Genomic DNA, 25638 nt, shown 5'->3' on the forward strand with positions numbered 1-25638 from the left:
TCTAACTTCTCCAAAAATAAATTTTATAATAATTGCACTGTTTGTTTTAGAAAAGCAACAACGCTAATTACAGTTGTTTACAGAAATGGCATTACCAAATAGTGTTTAGACAGTGATCCCATGTAAACATTATTTACTCGCAAATTTAGGCAGATTTCATATTCGCTTTCCTCGCTACATTTGGGTCGCTATTTGTATGCACTGGTGGCTAAAAGATATAAGACTCGGGAAATTTGTCAACATCGAAATAAATGTTATCCATGGTAAATAAATTAGGCCCCTAAAACCCGAGTTTTTAAAAATATCTAACACTACTATTACAACAAGTTGATCGACGAAGGTCGCATATGACGTCACTGTACCACGTGACTACCTATCTAATTAACTAGGCTTTTTGAAATCGGGGCTTAGATTTAAGTCCGTATTGTGGCAAATTATCGCAATACTTCAGTGAACGAACTATTACAATTAATTTCTATAAGCATAAGGAAGACAAAATGCATATAATTCTGTATACTTTGAAAACACGAGATGTACGTGTCCTTTAAACGATTGCAGATGAAGATGAGAAAGAAGTTGAAAGGAATACACAGGATAGAGAGAAAAATGGAGGGTGAGAGAGAAGTGGAGGATGAGAGAGAAATAGAGCAAGAAAGTGACTCGGTGAAGTGAGGAAGATTCGGAGTGTGAGAAAGGGTATGAAAGGAGAATTCATGAACTTATACCTGAGATGGAGATTGGATACAATTACACATGTAGTTGATTATCAATAAAATTTATTTTAAAATACCTCAAAAGCAATGCATTTTTTTTCTGGACTGACAAAATTTTGTTTGTGCTGACACTATTTCTAACAGTGTCAGACCAAATGTCTGACACTTCAAAAAAAATTTCAAGAACTCTGCTCTGAAATGTGGAAATTGGCACAATGATCTATACATATTTACACACACACATAGATTGCTTTGTATATTTACCTTGAACTGTGAGAGATGTCCCTGCAGTAGGAACACTTTGACCATTGGTTGGACTGTAGAAAGTAACAGAACATCTGTAGCTGTCTTCATCGGCACACTCCACGTTTCTCACCCTCATCACAACATTAAACGTTGTGTTATCGTTAGACATCACATCGAGTAATTCTGATCGATTTTTGAATTTCAGACCAGACTCTGTACTTGTGAAAGTATTAGAACCAACAGAGTAAGGAGGTGTAAATGTGGCGATGCTCTCAAATCCTGTCGTTGCTGAATCTTTTTTTATTTCCCAAGAAATAAGTCCAGGATAAACTACATCATCACCTTGTAGTGTATATGTACAATTAAAGTCTAAGGAGTCTCCGACAGTAGCACTGAGAGATGCGCCTGTCACAACTGTACCAGCACTGCCACCTGTACGATAACAAAATGTCAATCTATAAATGTACATTCAATATATTATCCATTCATAAACCCGCAGTGAAATAAATTTTGCCAATTTCATTTTGCTTTACTTATAAGACACACATACAATTTATTAATACGTACACAATGTATACAATTAAATTGAGTACAAGTATTAAATGGCCTACTACATATTTTCAAAATAAACATGGGCAGATATAAGGGGGGGGGGGGACGACTATTAAACCAATTTGAAAATAACACTAATCGGAATCTACATCCCGGCCCTTCAAGTAGGTCTCTCATTTGATTTCTATAGGCTCATTCTGAAATCAAGAATCTCTCAAGCCTAAATGCCCTATAATATCCCTCCAACCCCATCAGACAGGCTTCAGGTGCACCTAGTAAAGTGAAACTGACTATCAATCTCTTCTGCAGAGACCTATATCCCCGATAGTAACGGAACTTCCAGATCCATCATCCCCTCTCAATACGAAACTTGGGATGTGCAATATTGAACAAATGGTTAGAATTGACGTTAGTACACACCGCAGTCACATGATATAAACAAAGCTAACAGAACTTCCAGATCCACTACCCCCTCCCAATAGTAACAAAGCTAAAGTTAACGGAACTTCCAGATCCCCTATTCCCTCCCGATAGTTATGAAGCTAAAGGAACTTCCAGATCCACCATCCCCTCCCAATATGGAACTTTCAGAATGTGCCAGAACGAACGATTACAATTTACATTTATACACCACAGTCACATGATAGTAACAAAGCTAATGGAACTTCCAGATCCTCTATCTCCTCCCAGCTCTACTGGAATTTTTTTGTGAAACAGAAAACACATGAATTATAGTCATGGCAAGTGTTAACCACCACCCCCTTAAAATGTGATAAATTTCTGCATGAAAAATGAACCCAAATAGATTAAATGCTTTAAAATATAAGAGGGTGGGGCTTACAGGGCTGTCACCACAGTTTTTAGAACAGCTACGGTCCCCATTAGGGCTGAAAAGATTCACCGAAATATTGATACCGTTTGATATATATAAACACTCGATTCATTGCCTAGATTTTCGGTTTGATTCGTTTATTACAAACGAGTTCAGTAAAATACATCAGTCTCTCTTGTTAATATTAAAGGTCATAGGAGACGATTTACAAAAAAAAATTGTTTTGCACGAAAATGTGTTCTTCTTTAATTGCTTAACATATATAAAAAAGTCACTAAGAAAAAATCGTAAGGTAACAGGCGCTACAGACCGTCAAATGTTGCCGTGGTGTGAAGTATCAAAATAGTAAGATGACTTATCTCCCTTGCTTGATGACGTCAAAAGAGACCAGCCTGACGCAAATGTGTATTTGTTTATACTAACAACTGCGGGTTTTAGCCGTCAAAATGTTCAATGTGCTTACATTCAACTGTAATGTAGCAAGTCAGGTATTTCTATATACTTTTGTCTAAATGATCCAACGTTCAGAAAGACTTGGGTGTGAAATCTACACCGAGAACACAGAACTCGAAGTTGTTTGACAATCATTTTACGCGATTACGGGGGTTGATGAGGATCAGTTTCGTTATTGTATTCACTCTACTTTGGCAAAAACTAATGGGTTTATGAAATTAAATCTTCGACCAGATGCAGTTCTAACTATTTTCGACTAGGCTACAAACCAACGGCAAGCACGGCGAAGACGAGAAAATCGTGCAAAACGTTGACTGTACTGTAGGCCTATATAATAACGGTAGACTACATGTTCACTCAGGGCTCGCGCTGCCCATCGCATTTTGCGATTTTTCAGAAAAAAATGCAACAGAAATTCCGGAAATGTGACACGGACATTTCGTATTTTAGTATTCGCGCGCCATTTTGAATTTCAGCTGTTGGCATCCAAACAGCCTCAGGGCTGTTTTACCTGTGCAGAATGTGGATACCCTGTCGCATGGGAACAATAAGACTTAGAGGCGTCTTGTTTATTTAGCAGTTTACACAAAACAAAGGGTTGATCCTCTATGTGCAGGTAGGTGTTAATGAAATGAACTTTGCGCGTGCCAGTTGCCTACAGTACATATCGTAAATACAGAGATACCCCGAGTCATTACTGGGGAGCTACCTGTTTTGTACTGGATGGAATAAAAAGCGTGTGATTGTGCACACAAGCTAGTCAATGGAAGATACTTCCGTGTTAATAAAAATATATAAAATTTAATTTGTCGGTTCATCACAGTACAATTTTAAGCGATTTCATCTAGAAAGGTAAACTAGAATGTTCAGCTATATTTTCGAATCCATTTGACGTTAATATAGTGTATAAATAGAGGAATGTTGGGAAATTGCATTATTCTTTAGGTCTTTAGTTTGATCTATTTAGAAAATGACCATGAGGAAACGCAAAACAGTAGTTTCTTCTGAAATTGCTATCTTGTCATCTTTTGACTTCACATCATCTTAAAGGGACTGATTCACGATTTTCTCCAAAATTTTCTATTTCACTTTTAATGATCAAAATCTACTGTCTAATGTGATTAAAAGATTTCACATAAAAATCATGGTTATACATTATCACAGAAGCTCATCTTAGAAAGTTATAGTTATTTGTTTTGTAAACAAAGATTGGGGTATGTTTTTGTTTACATTTTCAAAAGAAATGGATATTGATCCAAGTTTATTATATCTTTCACATTTCAAACATTTTGGGGGTAAAATGTGTCATCTAAAAGTTGAAATGTGTGACTATGTAAAATTAAGATGCTTTACATTACAAAATCAACATTTCACTTCTTTGTTTACATAAAAGACTCGAGTCTTTGTATACATAACACAGATTTAAGGCTAAATATTGCTTTTATTCTTGTATTCAGAAGGTCAAAATTTTGGCTGTCAACATTAAATGAGTTATATTTTTAATGTTTAACAACAAAATTAAAATATATTTTTATAAAAAATCGTGAACCAGTCCCTTTAAGCCATTTAAAATTTGTTTCAGACTTCATGAAGTTCTTTCTCCTCTATATGATGAGATTCACCAAAGGACCACTTTGTCATTCTGGATTTCAAGATGAAAACAGGATTCTTCAGTGAAAATGTGATGTGAAACTATGATCTTGTGTTATGTATTACAGTAATTAATATTCAGTAACTTTGTCATCAGTGACTTTTTCTAGACTGCAAATTTAATGAGTAATATATGTCATTTACACTACTAAAATGATTAATAAACATTTAGAAACTCATTTCTTGTCTTTATTTAATATAGCCAGTTTATATGCTATGAAATACTCCTATTTTTTTCTGGTATGAAATAGAATTGAGTCAACTTAGCCAAAAACAATATTTAGAAATAAAACCATGATTGTGATGCAATGTTATCAGACTGACTAAAAAGCAATCTGCTGAAATACAATCGATTTTCACAATTAATATCCTAATAATTATAGTGATTTGTGATAAAAGCTAAACAAAGCTATGTTGTATACATTGTGTAAGAATAATCAGAGATATATGTTGTATATGCCTCTTGAATAATATACATGAAATATAGATCTACAGTAAACGTGTATGAGTCGATGCACGCGCGCCAGGTTGCGACACAAAATTTTGGTCCAGTGTGAGCCCTGTCACTGTAGTACAGATATTCATAATTTAGTATAAACATGATCTGATTTGTTTAGAAATGAAATTTGACTATGAAATAGTTATATGAAGCTTTTCTGATCAGAATTTTTCTCTCTGAATACATAAGTAAATAAATTGAAGGTGAATAGGTCAAACTTTATATGTTGAAAGTTGCATTATCAGACCTCCCCCCCCCCCCCCCCCCCCCCCCACCCCCCACCCCTCTTTTCTGTTTGAAAAAGAATGTTCAAAGCAAATGGTGGAGCATATTGAAATTACAAGTTTTTATATCAGGTGAAATAAACCAATTTTTACGGTCATGCAAGAGTTGGGGGATGATTTTTTTCCCTTTAAATGAAGCACTAATTTGCACGTTGGTTTCCTTATTAGGGTAAAAAAAATTTTTAAAAATAACGTTAAAGGCCGAGGATTTTGAACAACCGGTCGGTTGAATGAATCAACATGTAAGAATTAAAGCTCGATAAATTTATTTTGCATAAATGAGAACGTGAGCTATTGATAAATCAGGCAGATTATTCTTTTTTCTACGTTTTCTTGTATCCATTTGACTGCCTGATGTGTGACAACCAAACATACAGTATAAATTCAAAAAACGGCGCTCACGATGTGTGTAAAGGAAATTTCGATCTGGCTATAAAATATATCCGAGTCAGGGTGGAACTTGGGCACATAAAACCAAAGGGGGATGAGAGGGTGCCCACCTTTTTTGTCAGTCAACCTTCACCCCCCCCCCCCCCCTTGGAAAAAAAAGATGATGCGTCGCTGTGTCTGCATGGGGTTAGAAAGCGCAAGAAGAACTATCTATATTTCTCTTATTGTCATCAGAGAATGTACTCTGAAATTATCATACATTTATCATTAACCAGTCAGTATTATTTCAACCGATTCGAAATAAATAGGATCTTGATCGATCTTCTTGTTCGTCCTCCGATGAAAAATCGTAGATGTGGCTGGCATTTGCATTAATTATGAGTTCAAAGTGATATCCTTGTATAACAAACTATTGTTCCCCATTCAAAAACTCCTCCAGTTGCGAATAAATCGTCTATGGATGTGCCTTTGTTTTGATTCGCAAATCTGAGTGTGGTCTCTTATGACGTCACAAATTCAGAAAATCAGGAACGATAATCGGGTAACAATTTTCTATTCCGACTACCTTTGCACTTCAATTTCTTCGAGTTAATATTGTTTTTAATCTTAAAAAAGTATTTTTATGAGGAGTCTATGAAACAAAGTTGATAATTATGGAGAGAAAACGTATTGTTAAAAACCGTCTCCTATGACCTTTAATGGCAATATGTATTGTATCGTGAAGGGGGCATGTCATTTCAGCCCTAGTCCCCAACCTTTTGGATTGGGAAATTCACGACAATTCTTTGTTCAGATTGCATGGGAATTATTTTTAATAACTTACAATCACCCAGGCCTTGTCAAAGTATATGAAGTGTTAAATCTAGATATTTCTGTGTTTTGACAGGTGATCCTATGAGAAATGACCACATTTAAGTTATTTACATTATTTCAAAATTGGGAATTTTTACACTAGAAATTGGGAATTTTTATACTAGAAATTGGGAATTTTAATACTAGAAATTGGATTTTTTTGGCTTAATTTCCAATTAGGAAGGGTCCTTTTATTGGAGATTGAAAGCCTTGGCTTAATTCACAGACATTCCCCACACATTTACATCTCGGATCCTCCCTTTCCCAATTTCCATCTAGATCTATTTCATATGTTTCACAAAATCAATATGAACTGACTTATCTATGTAGGGTGGGAGTGGTCATAAATTCTTCAGTTTTCAACAATTTTGAAATTTTCATTTAATTGCAAGAGAACAATTTTCCTATTTTTTTTCTTCTGAACATTGTCATTGATACTGACAGAACTTAACATTCCAATATTTAAACCCCCCATACTAACAATACAATGATTAGCAAAACTATGTCAGATCGAGCCATTCCACAACACTGTTCTACCCACAGTCAAAATATTTGCTGTCAGGACAATATCTGGCTAATGTTGCACAGACCATCAAAATCAATGGACAACATGTCAAGAATTAGTTGCGAAATCTCCTCAAAGCTTTTGCCTATTATAAGCATTAATGAGTTTCATTTTAGTTTGTTTAACATATAAAAACAGTTATATCAATGGTCACAAAAGATAGTTTCAAAAACATAATCTGTGCACAATTTGTGTGCAGATGAACATATTGTATGTTCACATTCACATTTAGTATGTCACACCTTGTTTGATACAATAAAGCGTTAAAATGTAATCATTCAACTTTTGACATGAATAGACCAGCCGATATTGTAGCGCATCCACTGTTATTACTCATTGGCCATACAGTCAGTGTAATATATTTCTTGAGTAATTGGTAGATTCGACTTTGAATTGATTTACTTTTTTAGTAGATAATCTGATATTTTTGTTTTTCAATTTTTTTTTATCAACTTTCCTTACATGTAGATATTGAAGAAAGCACAGGTAGGGTAGACATACGAATGATTTCAACTGGACAGTCACTGCTTTGGCAATTTCAAATATTACAGTCTGTGTATTAATCAGTATGACACAGGTATAAGTCACTCAATCAATAAAGGTGTGCCTAATTAACCAACTGGCTAGGTTATACACAAGATGCATGTAATCATGTTCTAGAACTACACTTACACAAGTGTGTATTTGGTTTTGTTTGGTGTTTACACTTACACAGGTGTGTATTCAGTTTCCGTTTGGTGTTACACAGAATGAGTAATCGAAACACTTTAACTTCACATCCTGTCTCCTAATCGCTATCACACAAAGAAATTGCCATTCTATTCAGTGGGTGCTCAGTATGAAATTTATTGCCTTTGACTTTCCCTGTTAGCTCCCTAGTCAAACTGCTATCACCAATAAGAAACAATATTTGAATCATAAATTTATATTTGTATGCACTGGTCTGTTTGATAATAAATCTGACATTATACACATGTAATATATCTTTAATAAAATCAAGCACCCCAATTCTTACACATAACTTCTTGAAATGTTCAGTTATAATCACATCATTCAAATTGATGTGTGGATAATCTGTATGATATTTATTACATGCATTTAGAATTTCGGCATCGAAAACTTGTAAAATATTCATGACCACGAGTAGGAAATACAAGAACCTTGCAATCGACCTTGCCTTTGTGCTTGGACCATTCCCCCACTTAGATTTTGTTTTCAACACTGGTTTTCAATTTCCCAATATTAAATTTCAAGACACTAAAAAAGAAATCTACAGTAATATCAAATTAAAGCTTCTATATTAGCATAAATTTACCAACAGCAAACCTAAAATAACCACTCAGTCTGAATCTAGTATATCCTTCATGACAATTTTAGTGTCGACAGCTGCTTGTCATATACACATTATCGACATATATTTATAGTACAAGTATATCAGCTGGTATAAAACATATGATATAACATTGTGATTCCACTGTCAACTTCCAATCACACATACCTAGCTGTTGTGGTATATGTATATAGTGATTTCCTTTGTATAATTATACATCATAAAATTGATAGATTCTTTTGAATCCTACATATACCCTGAAACAGTCTCAATTAACAACCCTACATTTGATAGGATTAGTCTAGTACAGTGAATATACATATATACATCTGTACTCTAGTTGTTTATGTTTAGCTATAACACTCAATTTGACAGAATGATTGGTATTAATTCATCAAATCATTGAATTTATATTGTATTAACTACTTGGGTCTGTTTCTTTAGTTGTGCCCCAACATTGCTGCAGGTGCAGATAAAAAACTAAATACAATTACAGTATGTTGATATCATAATGCTTCGATTCACATCACATTTCATACCATCAGATATATATATATATATATATTAAATGATAGTATATATATCTCAGTATGAAAATTCTAACATGCAAGGCATTATTCTGTTATTCATTTGATTGGTCTAGACAGTCACATGCAAGGGAGAATAAAACTCCATATTTCTCTTGCTTGAAGTACTTTCCACAAACTTCAAGTAAACATATGGTCTATTCACCTCTATTGTGATGTCACAATATGACCATGTCATTACCAGTAAGTGAACACTCATGTTTCGTAAGTTAATTTGTACATTAATTTGTTTACATGCAGGGTGGGACAATAAGACTCTGATACACAGATTAATCACTCGAGATTTCAATTTGGTTGGTACGTTTCAAGGAGACAGAAAACAAAAGAAATGGTATCTATAATTATCATATTTCATATCACATTAATACTTTTGTTGGTTGTGTGTTTAAAAAAAATTGACAGTGTTACTGTTAGGGTGTGCTAATTCCCCAAAGGAGCTGGGTTATCTCCCTCACCATCATGCAATAACTGTATGTTTACTACACTCCCATCCCCCATATTTTAAAATGTACCATTGGTTAAAAAAAAGTTTCCAGTGTAAAACAATGAATTTGTGCAGTGATCGTTTAAGCACAGGGGCTTCTTATCCATCTTTGTTCTCAATCTATATATAAATATCTCACTGAATACTAGCGATGCATAAGCTTTGAAGATCATCCAATAATTTAAAGTGACCATTCTTTCCTGTAAGTAAGTGCTTTATTTATGTTTTTTATCAGGATTACTCAGGGGAAGAGTACATTTTTTTCAGAATGGCAGTTAATAAGTTGCCAACCTTATTCATTTGTTTTGATCAGTGACATGACATTTATAAATGCACAAAAAAAAGTTTGGGATTTCTTTTTTTCATTTCTTATCCTGTCCACAAGCACCTATATTAAGGTAATTAGTTGCATACTATTGTTCCATATTTCCTAAAACTGAAAGAATCTCCAAAACTTGTACAGGGAATTTAGTTGAAGGAGAATTTCACCACTTCCTTATTAAACATTTAATGTGACAAATATAGTCAACAAAGAGAAATTGTTAATACAATGTTAAACTTATGTAGATTCTAAAGTTTATCATTTTACTCATTTATCTGATATAAAGAAACAATCGTGATTCAGAAGATAATAAAATTCTTATAATTTGCCTTGACAAATTCCTTCTTAATAATTTACCTAAGTTTTTTATATTAAATTTTTAAAAAAGCAAGTTATTTTAGATTTAAGATAAATCTCCATTAAATTTGCACATTATTATATGAAGTGCAATGGCCCCTTTCCTCTCTTGCATTTTGTTCACTTACATGTGATACCACAGGAACCGGTAATATTGTTTGTAACAATAGTAGGGGTCTATAACATACCACCCCTAGTCCCTACTATTATTATTACCGGTTCCGGTTTTCATTCTTCTACTTCTACCAGTCAGTGGCCTCACTCTTGAATCTGGTTGACTTTTGCCCTGTTTGGGCTCTGACAATTGAGGCCTAGTCTAGATTCTATTGTATCAAATGATAATTTTGAAACTCAGACGAAAACTTAAACAAAATTTGGACCGTTAGTTATAAATTCTTGAGGACTGGGTATCTCTTGCGACACTCCCGACGCTGGCCCAGTCATCAATCACTCCTTCCTTCTCTTCTACCACATTCCCGACACATATAAATCTACTGGTTTAAAGCGAACTCTCATTCAAACATATTTTCTTATTCGAATATATTAAAACTTCGAAGAAATTAATTCATTAAACATATTTTTGAGACATATAACACATTGAGACACGATAGGGGATAGGGTATTGTTATGACTGGCCTAAATTAAACTCAAGTCCCAAACACAGGTACGCTTCAACATTGCGCAGGTAGATCCCATGTGCTCACTTACCTTGATAGTATAACGTTGATAAAAATAAAATATAGGATATCCTATGAAATAACTCCATGTCTATCACTGATGATGTTGCTTTTAACAATATCCTTTACACAAACTATTCATTTAGCAATGGAATGTTTTCAAATGACGACAACCATATTGAGTCACTTCCATAATCCCGTCATGCATTGCGACATGTGACCTTAACCTACCTGAGCTTGAGGGACTGGAGGGCGGATCTTACCCCGCTGTCGCTGCATTAGGCGTGGAATTTTCTTTTATACTGAGGCTTCACCAGCAGTTGTAAGTAAAGTGCCACAATTTTGGATCTATGCATGACGCTTACAAGTGTGTTAATTTTAAAAATTACCAAATTACTTAGGCCTAACAGAGGCCTACTAGGCACTCAACGTTTTTAAATATATATAATTTTTTAAAAAGTTTTCCTGCAGACATATATAGGTACATTGTGTATATATTCTAAAGCGTCGAGTGTTTGTGGTACGTGTGTGTACTGACTGGTCTAGAAGTTTGAGGCGATGTTGGGACCAGGACAAGCGCCATAAGCACTATACCCGACTGCACTCTATATATTATATATATATACACACGACATATATATAGTATAGGGTGAATGTCAATTTATATAAATAACCAATTACTGAACACATTATCAATACAGGACTAAACAGTCTGACACACTTGAAAGTCACCCTTTTTAAAATCTAGACAGAAAAATCAAGAGGGTGTAAAAACAATGAGGAAAAAAACCCCAACAACGATGTAATGTGAAAATTATTTCATTACTTACTTACTTATTCCTCTTCGCTCCATGGGGAGCATAGGGCCACAACCACACCTCTCCAACGTAAGACTTACAAAAACATATCATATCAAAGAATTCATATCCGTCTTTATACCCCCCCCCCTCCACTAATATCTTCGCAAGCCATGATTGACTAGCGAACAGCCCTACTTAAGGACACACACACGCACTCACACACACACACACACACACACACACACACACACCGTTTCTATACCTTTCAACTGGATGTAGATTTAAAAACAATTACCTTGAATATCCTATTTCTATTGCCTTATCAATTACTGAACATTTCAGTACACGAGTATCTAAGTATACTAACTGTCGAGGGCAAAAAAAAAAAAACAACAACAAAAAAAAACAACAAAAAAACAACAACAAAAACAGCTTGTTAAAATCAAGTATTAATTTATGTCATCTGTCTTGGTCATTTCAAGAACCATTCGCCTGCTTCGAAATATATCCTTTTACCGACATGTTTGTAACCCTTTCGTTCATTCGTTTTAAAATAATTTTTGCCAGCACATGTATACATGTACATATTATTGAAGGTAGTTCATAAAAACATTTCTAATTTTCAACGCAGTATTTATGTAGTAGAACTTTCTACAATACACTTAGATACTCAAACTCCCCGTCGAGGCCTCATTACGTCACATACGTAAACGAACTCTGGCGGAAGTTTGCTTAGATACTTTATTGAAATTAGATATTAACGGCAAACTAACAACTCAACTGTATGATATACGGGACGATTTCAGCTTCTCCATCGTCAACTTCCCCGTGGTTATGTAGCGATATTCCATTATCACCTGCATATGGTGTTTAAATATCTCAACTGATTCATTACGCAAGAGCTTGTTCTGCGTATGATCAGTTTTTAAATCGAGGCAGACTATTGACAAACAAGTTGATGGTACAGGGGTTTCAAAAGTTTCGTTTACAGTCAACAATTCGCAAATTCTATGGTCGTTATAACGATCTAGTTCGTCAATACAACCTATCATTGGGTCAAATGCTGTCTGACGTGTTTCATACCGAGTGTTAGGCCGTTCTTGGCACACTGATTTTGACTGCGGATAACTCCATTTACCGGATCAAGATATAGGGCTAATGGCGGGTGTGACTAGTTGACAGGGGATGCTTACTCCTCCTGGGCACCTGATCCCACCTCTGGTATGTCCAGGGGTCCGTGTCTGCCCAACTCTTTTTTGTATTGCTTATACATATATGTTGGAGTTATGAGATTGATCGCTGTTTGTCATCTTCGCCTTTCATTGAAGAGGTTAGTCATTTGAAGGACAAACCATTTAAAATGTACACTTCAGTCTCGCTCCAAGAAGAGAGATAACTCTATTATTGGTAAAATGTTTCCTGAAAAATTGATATTGCTACCTACATTTGGATTGCATTTTGATATTCTTTAGTTTGATAGCGATCATTATACATGTAGTGTCGATATCTATCCTAGTAGTCTATATTTTCTACTGTAACGTCTATTAAACTTTTACACATTAATCCCACCTCTGGTGTGTCCAGGGGTCTGTGTTTGCCCAACTATCTATTTTGTATTGCTTGTAGGAGTTATGAGATTGATCACTGTTCGTTATCTTCACCTTGCATGCATCTCAATACATATATGTGAAATGTATGTGTATGGACATTTCGTCTCAATAAAACATACAAGTTCGATAATTTCACATACTTCTCTCTGATTTGATCGACTTAGTTTTTCGATAAATAACTGTTACCTCCTCGTAACACCTCTGGACTTACTCAGCTGCGTGACCATTCTCTTCCACAGAGTTATCGGTCCTTTCTCTCCCTTGTATAAGGGAGAGAAAGGACCGATAACTCTGTGGAAGAGAATGCTGCGTGACATGTTCGTTGTATTTCGAAGACGGTAAATCAAACGTTGCGCGCTACAGGAACAATTTATACATCTAGTATACTTTTGCGGTGCGATGTTTGAATTCAATGCTTTCCCCAAACGTATTTATCTGTTTATTGAGACCATTTAATAAAGCAATAATTGTTAAAGAAAATTAAATTTCACCACCAAATCATGAATCAGTTTATTTAGATTGTGTGTCAGCAGAAATAAACTATTTTTTAAAACGGATGACTGAGGCAACAAGTGGTACTTACGAGATCCATTGGCGGATTCGGATTTACAAACGGATGACTGAGGCAACAAGTGATATTTACGAAGAGATCCATTGGCGGATTCGGATTTACAAACGGATGACTGAGGCAACAAGTGATATTTACGAAGAGATCCATTGGCGGATTCGGATTTACAAACGGATGACTGTGGCAACAAGCGATATTTACGAAGAGATCCATTGGCGGATTCGGATTTACAAACGGATGACTGTGGCAACAAGCGATATTTACGAAGAGATCCATTGGCGGATTCGGATTTACAAACGGATGACTGTGGCAACAAGCGATATTTACGAAGAGATCCATTGGCGGATTCGGATTTACGAAGGTGGAATCAGGAGTCAGGTTCTATATAATGGGCAAGAAAGTTTTTTAGTCCATGGCGGAAGTCGCAATAAACGAACATCATACAACGCGGACTGCCAGGCTTGTGTCGTGACGTCGGTACTACAATCAGAATAAAACTCATTAAAATACGTATTTTATGTAATATGAGGTTTTTCTATCGAACAACTCATACTTCAATTCCGAAGATCGTCTCTCAGGACACCGAGCGGAATCCAGTTTTATATAACCTCGAGCTACGATTCTGTTTGATTAATTCTGGAGGCGTTAAATCGAACACACTTCCCATTATCCACAACACATGTAGAAGATCGGTAGTGTACCTGTTTTACGGGATGACGAAAGATAAAAGAAAACAATCAATCATACACAGCCTGTAGGTTCTGATATTGCCATGTGTTCATAACGTTTCCTTATTACGACTTAGTATATCATAAAACACAGAAAGAAGACGGAATCTTTAAATTCATATTGTCTGCATGGAATTTTTATAATCGTTCCTATATTAATTAAAAGAACGTCTTGCTTCCGCAATATAAAACTCTATAAACAAAATCTTCCACAATACAACATATATTATAAATAAAACCACTATCTCCAGAATTTTAAAAATTATGCCGAATTCCTCGCTCTATTCCTACATTAAGGTCACATGATACCCAAGATTTTGGACACTCCATTTGACTGCGTTTACTTGGACAAATCAATGACGTAGGATTTGTTGTGCTTACGAGGGACTTTCTATTATTTGATTAAACAACAAAGTAAATCGGTCTTTCAAATATTTAATGCACCGATAAAAATACGTTTTTAAAGAATTTCAATTTTTGGGTAATGTTTTTTCCATTGAATTTGTGAATAATGCAAAAATATAGTAGGTGGTTTCATGGGGGGAAAATGTATGGTAAATAAGGGTTTTGAGCAATAATAAAACATTTACAATAGTTTTACAAAATTCTATAACATTTTTGTTTTGGGTATCCCAAGTCTTTAAAAGAATGTCTTGCGTCAATATAAAACTATATATGTCAAGAATATTATCTCCCCGGAATTTTGGTAAGGCTACACATACTGAATTTCTCAACTCTTAACAAATTTTCTATTTCTTGCTGTAAAAGGAGGGGATATTATGATCTCTATCCACTTTCAACAATTGTATTTCTTTGAGAATTAAGTAGTGTTAATTTACAACACATCTAACTTGCAATTCAAAGGTACTGGGGTCAAACCCGAACAACTATTGGCCCTAGCAGATATATTGATCAGCATGTGATTAATCTGCTACATGTAAATATCCAGCTTCTAATTTCAAAGTCCTTATCTGGATCACATTACATTTCTTCAAAGCACTTATAATGTATGCAAAAAAAAAAAAAAAAAAATTCTCCAAAGAAATCTTGAATACAGTTGTAAAAATTATAAATATATATGTAACAAACTTTCATCCACGGGAACACAGCTTGCTTTCAAACATGCTTGACAAATTATTTCTTTTGGAAACTTATTAATTAAATTTTTGAAAGATCAACAAACAGTGCATTTACTTCACACAATTGTTTTTATTTTTTCATTGTAGAGTAGCCCCTTCATTCTAAGTCTAAAAGAATGATTTGTTTTCTTTAATACCCACAATACATGCAATAAATTACACAAATTCATTGAAACTATATACTCCTTCTACAATTCATTACAGTACAAATCAGGAGTACAATCATCAGTACTACAATATGTATCATAAACCTTAAGTTAGAGTCTATAGAAATGAAGAAAAATATTCACAAAACCAGTATATCAAGTTATCAATACACAAATTCAATAAATAAGACACATGCTTTTTCATTCACGTAAATAAAAACCATGTAGACATCTAAAATATTTGTACATGAATATATTGACATTATAACATCCTGTAAATGATGAAATACCTGGATGATTTTGCTGATGGTGAAATGATAAATTTAGGAATCTCTCTCTCTCTCTCTCTCTCTCCATTCAACAATAACAATAAAAACAATATTTTATAGGAAGAAGAATTACTAGTACTTAAAATCCATCCATGAACACGACAGATAAAGCGAGATATTTCACTTGGTAACTTTTGTAATGGTCAGAAAGCGAGATATCTCACTTGGTCACTTTTGTACGAGATAGTAGATCAGAAAGCGAGATATCTCATTTGGTCACTTTTGTAACGAGATAGTAGGTCAGAAAGCGAGATATCTCATTTGGTCACTTTTGTAACGAGATAGTAGGTCAGAAAGAAGAGCAGCACCAGTCCCAGGACCAGGTAACACATGAGTTTTCTGTTACCACGGTTCGCCTGCACCATGTGAGACAGCCTGTGCACCGAACCTCCAAGTAATCCCTGTGTACTCTCATAATCTCCACCCTGTACAAAGTAAAGTGTTACATTTATAAGAACTGTGTACATATATAATCCTGTACAATGTAAAGTGTTTCATTTATAAGAACTGTGTACATATAATCCAGTACAATGTAAAGTGTTACATTTATAAGAACTGTGTACACATATAATCCTGTACAAAGTAAAGTGTTACATTTATAAGAACTGTGTACACATAATCCTGTACAAAGTAAAGTGTTACATTTATAAGAACTGTGTACATATAATCCTGTACAATGTAAAGTGTTACATTTATAAGAACTGTGTACACATATAATCCTGTACAAAGTAAAGTGTTACATTTATAAGAACTGTGTACATTTAATCCTGTACAAAGTTAAGTGTTAAATTTATAAGAACTGTGTACATTTAATCCTGTACAAAGTAAAGTGTTACATTTATAAGAACTGTGTACATTTAATCCTGTACAAAGTAAAGTGTTACATTTATAAGAACTGTGTACATACATAATCCTGTACAATGTAAAGTGTTTCATTTATAAGAACTGTGTACATATAATCCAGTACAATGTAAAGTGTTACATTTATAAGAACTGTGTACACATAATCCTGTACAAAGTAAAGTGTTACATTTATAAGAACTGTGTACATATAATCCTGTACAATGTAAAGTGTTACATTTATAAGAACTGTGTACATTTAATCCTGTACAATGTAAAGTGTTACATTTATAAGATCTGTGTACACACATAATCCTATACAAAGTAAAGTGTTACATTTATAAGAACTGTGTACACATATAATCCTGTACAAAGTAAAGTGTTACATTTATAAGAACTGTGTACATTTAATCCTGTACAAAGTTAAGTGTTAAATTTATAAGAACTGTGTACATTTAATCCTGTACAAAGTAAAGTGTTACATTTATAAGAACTGTGTACATTTAATCCTGTACAAAGTTAAGTGTTACATTTATAAGAACTGTGTACATTTAATCCTGTACAATGTAAAGTGTTACATTTATAAGAACTGTGTACACATATAATCCTATACAAAGTAAAGTGTTACATTTATAAGAACTGTGTACACATATAATCCTGTACAATGTAAAGTGTTACATTGATAAGAACTGTGTACACATAATCCTGTACAAAGTAAAGTGTTACATTTATAAGAACTGTGTACATTTAATCCTGTACAAAGTTAAGTGTTAAATTTATAAGAACTGTATACACATATAATTCTGTACAATGTAAAGTGTTACATTGATAAGAACTGTGTACACATATAATCCTGTACAATGTAGAGTGTTACATTTATAAGATCTGTGTACATATAATCCTGTACAAAGTAAAGTGTTAAATTTATAAGAACTGTGTACACATATAATCCTGTACAATGTAAAGTGTTACATTGATAAGAACTGTGTACACATAATCCTGTATAAAGTAATGTGTTACATTTATAAGATCTGTGTACACACATAATCCTATACAAAGTAAAGTGTTACATTTATAAGATCTGTGTACACACATAATCCAGTACAAAGTAAAGTGTTACATTTATAAGAATTGTGTACATATAATCCTGTACAAAGTGTTACATTTATAAGAACTGTGTACACATAATCCTGTACAAAGTAAAGTGTTACATTTATAATAACTGTTTACCCTGAAAGCAGGAGATATGACAAATCATGAGTCTCCAAGTGAAAGCAGGAGAGAGACTAGGTATCATGAGGTCTATTGTAAATATACATTCAGTCCCTGCATATGCATCCACATATTGTGTATCTTCAATGTTAGCATATAACTAAGCGTTATTTCACATTTTTACCATATTATCCAGGTATCTGTTGGAATCTAAAGCCTCATCATCAATATCCAAGGCTAGCTGGAAAGAAAACAACACATTTGTAAATCCAGTATTTATTTTAAAGAGTGATATATGCAATTTCCGAGAGCCCCCTTTTTTGTGATGGAGAAACATTTGGCATTTTATTGAATGTTCATGTAGGTATCATAAACTTTAAATAAATACCATCACATCTATCTTGACAATTTAAGTTATGTTTAAGCTAATAAAAGTTAGGAAAAGTTTTTTGTGTTTACATCTGCCAGTCATATATACTAAATTGACTGTAATAAGATCAAGATATGTAAACTCAAAGCTTTTTAACACATTAACTTTGAGATATTAGCTCTTCTGTGATGGAGGTACATTCAGCATTCTGTTAAATACTTGGGTGGGTACAGGGTATCACACATATGTCATTGACTGGTTACATGTATGTAAATGTAATCATTATTTAACACAGAAAGAAAATGAAGCTCAGGATTTGTTTGAGAGCCTTCATACTTCACTTATCAATAAATTTGCTTTTCAACCAATTCAGATAACTATTTGTCAGCTGAAGATTTTTTGTCAAGCAATCCAGTACATATATTCTTTTAATATAAACATTTCTACCAAACATCCTGTATACAATATGTATATTTCACTTCTCAGAGATTGAAAAAAAAAAAAACTCTTGGAGAAACTTGGAAATATTTCAGTATCACACTGTCAGAAAGATCAATTCTAATACCAGTGGTAATAATTTAAAATCAGTCTAAATATAATTTTTTCAATACAAATCATGGTACTGGAATTCTGACATGCACAAAACCAAATGAAAACCAATCCATAAATTATTAGTACCTGAATTTGACACCTACAAATGTTTTAAAAGAACACATGTATTTGGACAAGTTTTTTCCCCAATTAAATTATACTTGCATTCTTTAACCGTGACACTTTGCTGGCCAGGTTATCAACCCTCTGCTGATTCTCACTGTCCAACATTTCCTCTGTTCTAGCCATCCCTGTACAGAAAATAAATATCAATCAGACTTATAATGACAGGTTCAGCAGGAATATCTGTTGAATAAGAACAGGTTCAGCAGGAATACCTGTTCAATAAGAACAGTTTGAGTTGTGGTGTTCAGTGTGTGTATATCCTTGTAAAAAATATTTTTGTGATTAATAATAAAAAATCAATTAGGCCTTACGGTACGTGGTAAATTCAAATTTAAAAAGAATTCCATATACTGATAGGTACGAAAGATGCAAAAGTCTAGAATTTACATACCAAGCAAATGAAAAGTGAAATGTGGGATTTGCAGGTAAATAATACAGATGCTTGAAATGTTATCCCTACAAAACATGACTGCCATCTTGTAGCCTTGACCCTCCCTTTTCACCTCAAGACTTTGCTCGCTATCACTTTTGCATTGCTTACCATCTAGGTATAAAATCCAAAAATAAAAAGTCATTTTCCTTTGAAATGAGGACTCCAATGAAGGGATTGTTTATCTCCAGATATTGAAGAGTTCCTATAGTCTGGTTTTTTTTTTATTGGTGCTGTGCAGTAACTGTTCATACCTATTTTATCACTAATAAAGGAAATCAAGCTATAGGAATTTACTCCTCAATATCAGGAAATAAGTAATACTTTCACGGCAGTCTTTATTTGAATGAAAAAATTTGGAATTGTCTTAATGATCTATTAAATGCACATTAATTGCTAGAACTGGCCAAAGCTGAATGTAAATTTCCAGATCAGAAATATGAAGGACTGCTCTGAGATTCAGTCTAAATATCCAGTTGAGTCAAATCTTGATCGCATCCAACCCTCAACCCCCCCCCCCCCCCCTTACCATCTGACTTCGGTAGAAAATAAATATATTTGTCTATTTTTATGCACTTCCAGTTGTTAAATAAGTTAAGTGTTAAACTATAGATTGGGCCCATGAAAAAAAATGTATGGGGTTCAGAAACCCTGGGTAAAATCTTGGATTCTCTCATGTGTATGCACCTACGCTCGACCTAGCAGTGTATTATTTGTAACTTTCGGAATACATAATGACAATTATTAAATTTTGACTGATGACTATAAGAGAATCAGACAATTTTGTCAGTTTTGTTTTCCTATATCGCCACGGCCACTGAAAGTTTGTGTAAATATATAGTATGCGCATGTATAAAAAAGGATGCACATACTATATATTTACATTAACTTCCAGTGACCGTACATATTGTAGCTAGTTAATTTACTGAGGCTGTATACATCTCAACCATACTAGTAACTTATTGCTACTACTAACATTTTTATTTATCATTTATGATTAAATTTTACTAAACTTATTTGAAACTGTAACATATACATCACATTTAAATGCAATAGCAATAAAATGTCCTCGTTCTCTACATCAGACTGAACTTTTACAGAACAGCTGTAGAACGCAGTAAAACTTCAATATGTATCCTCCACTTGTACCGTTCATGTAAATATATAAAAGCTCGTTAGAATTTATTAAGGACATATCTATATTATATATACAAGTGGTTACCACTGCCAGTACCATTTCGGTTGTTTCGGAAGTCTGCCATGCTGTCAAACTAGTGTCATCAAAACAAATCTTCGTCAAATGAACGCTTAAATTTTACAAAAGAGAAAACCAGTAACTGCTACTAATCTATTTTCCGGACAAAACGAATATGTACAAAAACCTTGCGTGAGTGTGAGTCTGATCAGGGATTTAATATGCTTTACGGCGTGACCGTGTTTGAGGGCGAAGCAAAAAGTATTAGCATTAGTATGTAGATCCATAACAGGACAAAAAATATCCCGAAGGTAGCACCTAACGCCGGTTAGTCGATAAATAGCTCTTAGAGCTTATGTGCTTATGTGGGTGCGTTCAGAGTACTACCATTGGTTGACATAAGTTACCATTGGCAAAATTTGTTACCATTGGTACGACAATGGTACCAATGTTTGCCAATAAAATTGACCAATGGTAAACATTTCTGCAGACAACCTAGAGCCCTGTTATCGTTGGTAACTCTATTCATGGCTATTTTGTATTGCTTGTAGGAGTTATGAGATTGATCACTGTTTGTTATCTTCACCTTGCATTCATGGCCTAATAAAAAATGGCGGGCATCGCGTACACACTGAAAGAACGTATATATCGCTACACAAGATTAATTGTGTAGCGATATATGTGAGCGGATCAAAACATCTAATTCTAATTAGGTTGATGTCGACATAATTTTCTGACAAGTCGACTTGTTAGATGATTATGTCGACTTGTCAGATAATTATGACAACTTGCTGGAAAGTGATGTCGACTTATCAGATGATTATGATTGCTGGTCCAGATGCACTGGAAGGTGATTGATCTGCTGGCCTCTATCAGTGATTGTTGACTGCCTCTTCTACCCCTTCTTTCAGCACCTGGGTGTTTTCAGGATACGATGTTCTAAAATCTTGCTCGTGAAGCTTGCTTAGGTCAACCTTCGGTTTGCAGTTGTACAGATCGCCTCTGTATTCTGTCCACCTTTTCAGAACCAACCTCTCCTCTTCAATTACAGAGGTAATTTGGCTGTTGGGATTTGGTCAGTACCTTGATGGTTTGGTACGCCTCTCTGCTTTCTCCTCTCGCCATTGCCTTCTCTATATTGCTACACTGCTTTGACACCCAGTTCTCCTTTGCCTCATTCACCTTCTTTCTGATTAACCTGTTCAGTATTATGTACTCTTGGGCCGCTTCTACGTTGTTGTGCTTATCTGGCTTCAATTTTCTACGTTTGTCGCAGAGGTACAGTATGTCGCTGTCAACCAAGGATTGCTTCTTCCTTTCTTGCCCGCCTGTCCAAGATTGGGTGAAGCGACTAGTGTGGTACTTAGCGTACATGTTGCTTATTACCTCTCGCTTACAGTTCCACCGCTGGCTAACAGAAATGTGAATAAAGAGCCGACTGCGTAAGCCTCTCCTGCCAGTACATAGCCTCTCCACAAGCCCTATGCAGTTTTCCTCCCCGCAGTGACAGATGGAAACTGGGCACCGTAAGGACCCAGGCTGAACTGCAAGGACTCAGAGGAGACTTGGCCCTAGATGCACGATGTGCAAGGCCCACCAGCGTGTGGATATGCCCTGACGTCTGCAAACCAAGCCCCCAGCTATATAGGTCAAATAGCTCCATTGTCATTTGGGTACCTTGGGGAAGGAAAAGACTATGGTAGTAAACCCAGACAGAAAATCCGGACAGATGGAGTTCGTCAGCAAATGCAGTCGTCTAAGGGAAGGAGCTCCCCGACAGAAAAATCCTATTCCAGCAGGTCACAGGGCCAATCACCCTACACTGTAAAAAAAAAAAAAAAATAATACACGATTACGGAAACCGAAAATACGCAAAGAAATACCCTATCACAGGGAGACAGAACTCTAAGGCAACACCCACGTGCAGGATCTTGCGTTAGACATGACGTCTGCAGGTCAAAGCCAAGAGGAAACCAACAAACTGACAAGTTCATTATCTACCCCGAAGAATACATTGAAGGTAGGATGTTGGAACGTCCGCACAATGTATCAGACGGGACGAACCGCCCAGGTAGTTAATGTAATGAAGAGGTATAATATTGACATACTAGGAATAAGCGAGTGAAGATGGACGGAGACGGGGAAGATGAAGTTAACATCAGGAGAGACAATATTGTACTCTGGAAGTGAACGATGGAAATCATAGGAATGGTGTGGGAATAATACTATCCAAAGATGCAACAAAATGCCTGGATAAATGGACCCCAGTAAATGACCGTATAATAAATGCACGATTCTAGTCAAAGTACATCAAAACAACAGTTATACAAGTGTACTCACCAATAAACGAGACACACACAGAAGACAAGGATACTTTCTTTGAACAACTCCAAGCGGTTATGCAGAGTACCCCGAAACATGACCTACTAATCTTATTTGGAGACTGGAACGCCAAGATAGGAGCCATGCAGGATGGTAATGAAGGGACAGTAGGGGGCATGGGGCAACATGTGAGAGAAACGACAATGGTAATAGATTTGTAGACATCTGCAGCATCAACAACATGGCCATCACCACCACAATGTTCCCACATAAGGAGATGCACAAGCTGTCTTGGACATCTCCAGATGTAAGTTGTCAAAACCAGATATATTATGTATCCATCAATTCCAAGTTTATTGATCGATTGATTGTATCTTGCTCGAGAATTTTTCACTCATATGGAAACGTCACTAAGACCGACGAAGGGCTTCAAATTTAGGCCTATGCTCGGCGCTTACGGCAATTGAGCAGTGAGGGTTCTTTAGCGTGCCACACCTACTGTGACACGGAACATCCATTTTTAAGGTCATCTCCGAGGACCCGTGACATTCACACCTGATGCAGAGCGTTTGGCGATGGAACTGTCACTACCCTTTTTAACGACTTGGGTCTGTCGCGGCCGGGATTCGAACCCCGATCTTGCGCATGCTGGGCAAACGCTCTAACCTCTCGGCCGATCATTGTAAGACGTTAGAGTATATCGAGGGACAGATGTTGGTAGTGACCACCAACTTGTCATTGCAAAAATGAAGTTAAAACTTCACAAAACAGGAAAGCAGGAGACAAAGCAAAGAAGTTTCAAAACATGCAAACTTAAAATACCAGACATTAGACGCAGATTTACCATCGAGTTGAAAAACAAATCCAGTGCACTACAAGATCTAGATGTGTACGATGAAATTGAGGAAAAGTGGAACAATATTAAAAAAGCGTATACCGAATGAGCTAGTAAAGTTCTGGGGTATAGAACAGGGAAAAGTAAGAGCTGGAAAAGTGGTGAGAGCTGGACAAAAGTAGAGGAAAGAAGGAAGTTAAAGTGCAAATTAGAAGCCTCCAGGTCAGAGAGAGAGAGAGTTTAATTAAGAGTTAGAGAGGAATATCGACAGAAAGACGAAGAGGTAAAAAGGAGTATAAGGACTGATAGGCGTCAGTTCATCAATGAACTAGCAGAAGAAGCAGAAAGAGCAGCCAACACTGGACAGATGAAGCAGGTGTATGAAATCACTAAGCAGATGTGCAACAAACCCTCTCGCAACATGGAAATTGTGAAAAGTAAAAATGAAGAGTTACTCAGCAATGAACATGACATCAAAAGATGATGGAAAGAACATTTTGCAGAAATATTAAACCGATATGAACCTACAATCATAGCAAATGTGAATGAGATGCATGGAGAGCTTGGCATCAACAAAGGCACCATCAACAGGGAAGAGATAAAGAGCGTATTGAAAGAAATGAAGAACGGAAAGGCACCGGGAATTGACAACATTCCAGCTGAACTACTTAAAGCTGACACCATGTTGTATGATATATTCATATCAATATGGGATACAGAGGAAGTCCCCAAAGACTGGAAGAAGGGAAATCATTATAAAGCTGCCCAAGAAAAGAGCACTTCATAGTTATTTCGGATTTCAAACATTTCGGTTGAGCATCACTGAAGAGACATTATTTGTCGAAATGCGCATCTGGTGCATCAAAATTGGTACCGTATAAGTTTTACATTATGACCCCTGGGTCGAGGCCTCTGCTGGTGGACTGTTAGTCCCCGAGGGTCTCTACAGCCCAGTAGCTAAGTACTTCGTTACTAGCTTGAAAATACGGATGTATATTTAATTACTGTTATAAAATTTAGAAATTCATTTCAAAATTAAGGATTATCTCCCTCATGCATAGCTCTTATCCTTGGACGAATTTGGCTCCACTTTTTTGACACGCTGTTTTTGGCTATATTTAGCTCTAAAACTTCATAGTTATTTCGGATTTCAAACATTTCGGTTGAGCATCACTGAAGAGACATTATTCGTCGAAATGCGCATCTGGTGCATCAAAATTGGTACCGTATAAGTTTTACATCTAACATCGTGTGGAAATTGGAGAGGAATCACACTTTTAACAACAGAATCCAAAGTGTTGGGGAGAATCATCATCAAAAGGGTAGCACAGGAAGTAGATAGCATTCTGCGCGAAGAACAGGCTGGATTCGGGGCTAGATAAGTACAAAGGAGAATATGGCTTGTTGGAATTGCGTTTAAGAAGCTTAGCAAAATCTGGGGAGACAGCCACCTTGGAAGAAAGACCAAATTGAAAATATTTAGATCAAATGTTGTATCAGTCTTATTATACGGGTCAGAGACATGGAAAATTACAAAGGGAGATGAAAAAAGATTAAACGTGGTCCTCCATTCATGTCCGAGAAGGATATTTAAAATAGTTTGG

General features: G+C 35.4%; 2 protein-coding genes and 2 long non-coding RNA genes across 7 annotated transcripts in view; 2 read left to right on the plus strand and 2 right to left on the minus strand.

Moving 5' to 3' along the window:
- The window catches only part of LOC125678632 (cell adhesion molecule 3-like), a 35201-nt gene extending 24174 nt beyond the window's left edge, over window positions 1-11027 (minus strand). The window contains exons 1-2 of one of the 2 annotated variants that reach the window (XM_048917223.2): window positions 10825-11027; window positions 978-1391 (exon numbers count right to left, since the gene is read on the minus strand). In XM_048917223.2, coding sequence (XP_048773180.1) covers window positions 978-1391; window positions 10825-10882 — 472 coding nt within the window. In that variant the 5' untranslated portion in view covers window positions 10883-11027. The remainder of the gene's footprint in view (window positions 1-977; window positions 1392-10824) is intronic. The other variant, XM_048917224.2, reaches the window with a different exon arrangement.
- On the plus strand, window positions 2628-4625 carry LOC130051911 (uncharacterized). Its single transcript, XR_008800173.1, has 2 exons — window positions 2628-3412; window positions 4379-4625. It is a non-coding gene; the product is annotated as an uncharacterized LOC130051911 (long non-coding RNA).
- The window catches only part of LOC125678635 (uncharacterized), a 28791-nt gene continuing 14127 nt past the window's right edge, over window positions 10975-25638 (plus strand). For both annotated transcript variants that reach the window (XR_008800175.1, XR_008800174.1), the window contains exon 1: window positions 10975-11115. This is a non-coding gene — a long non-coding RNA (uncharacterized LOC125678635). The remainder of the gene's footprint in view (window positions 11116-25638) is intronic.
- On the minus strand, window positions 15689-21021 carry LOC125678634 (BET1-like protein). Of its 2 annotated transcripts, none has more exons than XM_048917227.2 (4): window positions 20917-21021; window positions 19292-19377; window positions 18350-18406; window positions 15689-16538 (listed from the first exon to the last, which is right to left on the minus strand). In XM_048917227.2, the coding sequence occupies exons 1-4, from the start codon at window positions 20942-20944 to the stop codon at window positions 16371-16373; spliced, it is 339 nt and encodes a 112-aa protein (XP_048773184.1). In that variant the 5' UTR covers window positions 20945-21021; the 3' UTR covers window positions 15689-16370. The 2 variants fall into 2 exon arrangements, with proteins under 2 accessions (XP_048773184.1, XP_048773183.1); XM_048917226.2 differs by having other exon boundaries at window positions 20905-20987.

This window comes from Ostrea edulis, chromosome 2 (genome assembly GCF_947568905.1).
Source record: "Ostrea edulis chromosome 2, xbOstEdul1.1, whole genome shotgun sequence".
Taxonomy (NCBI): domain Eukaryota; kingdom Metazoa; phylum Mollusca; class Bivalvia; order Ostreida; family Ostreidae; genus Ostrea; species Ostrea edulis.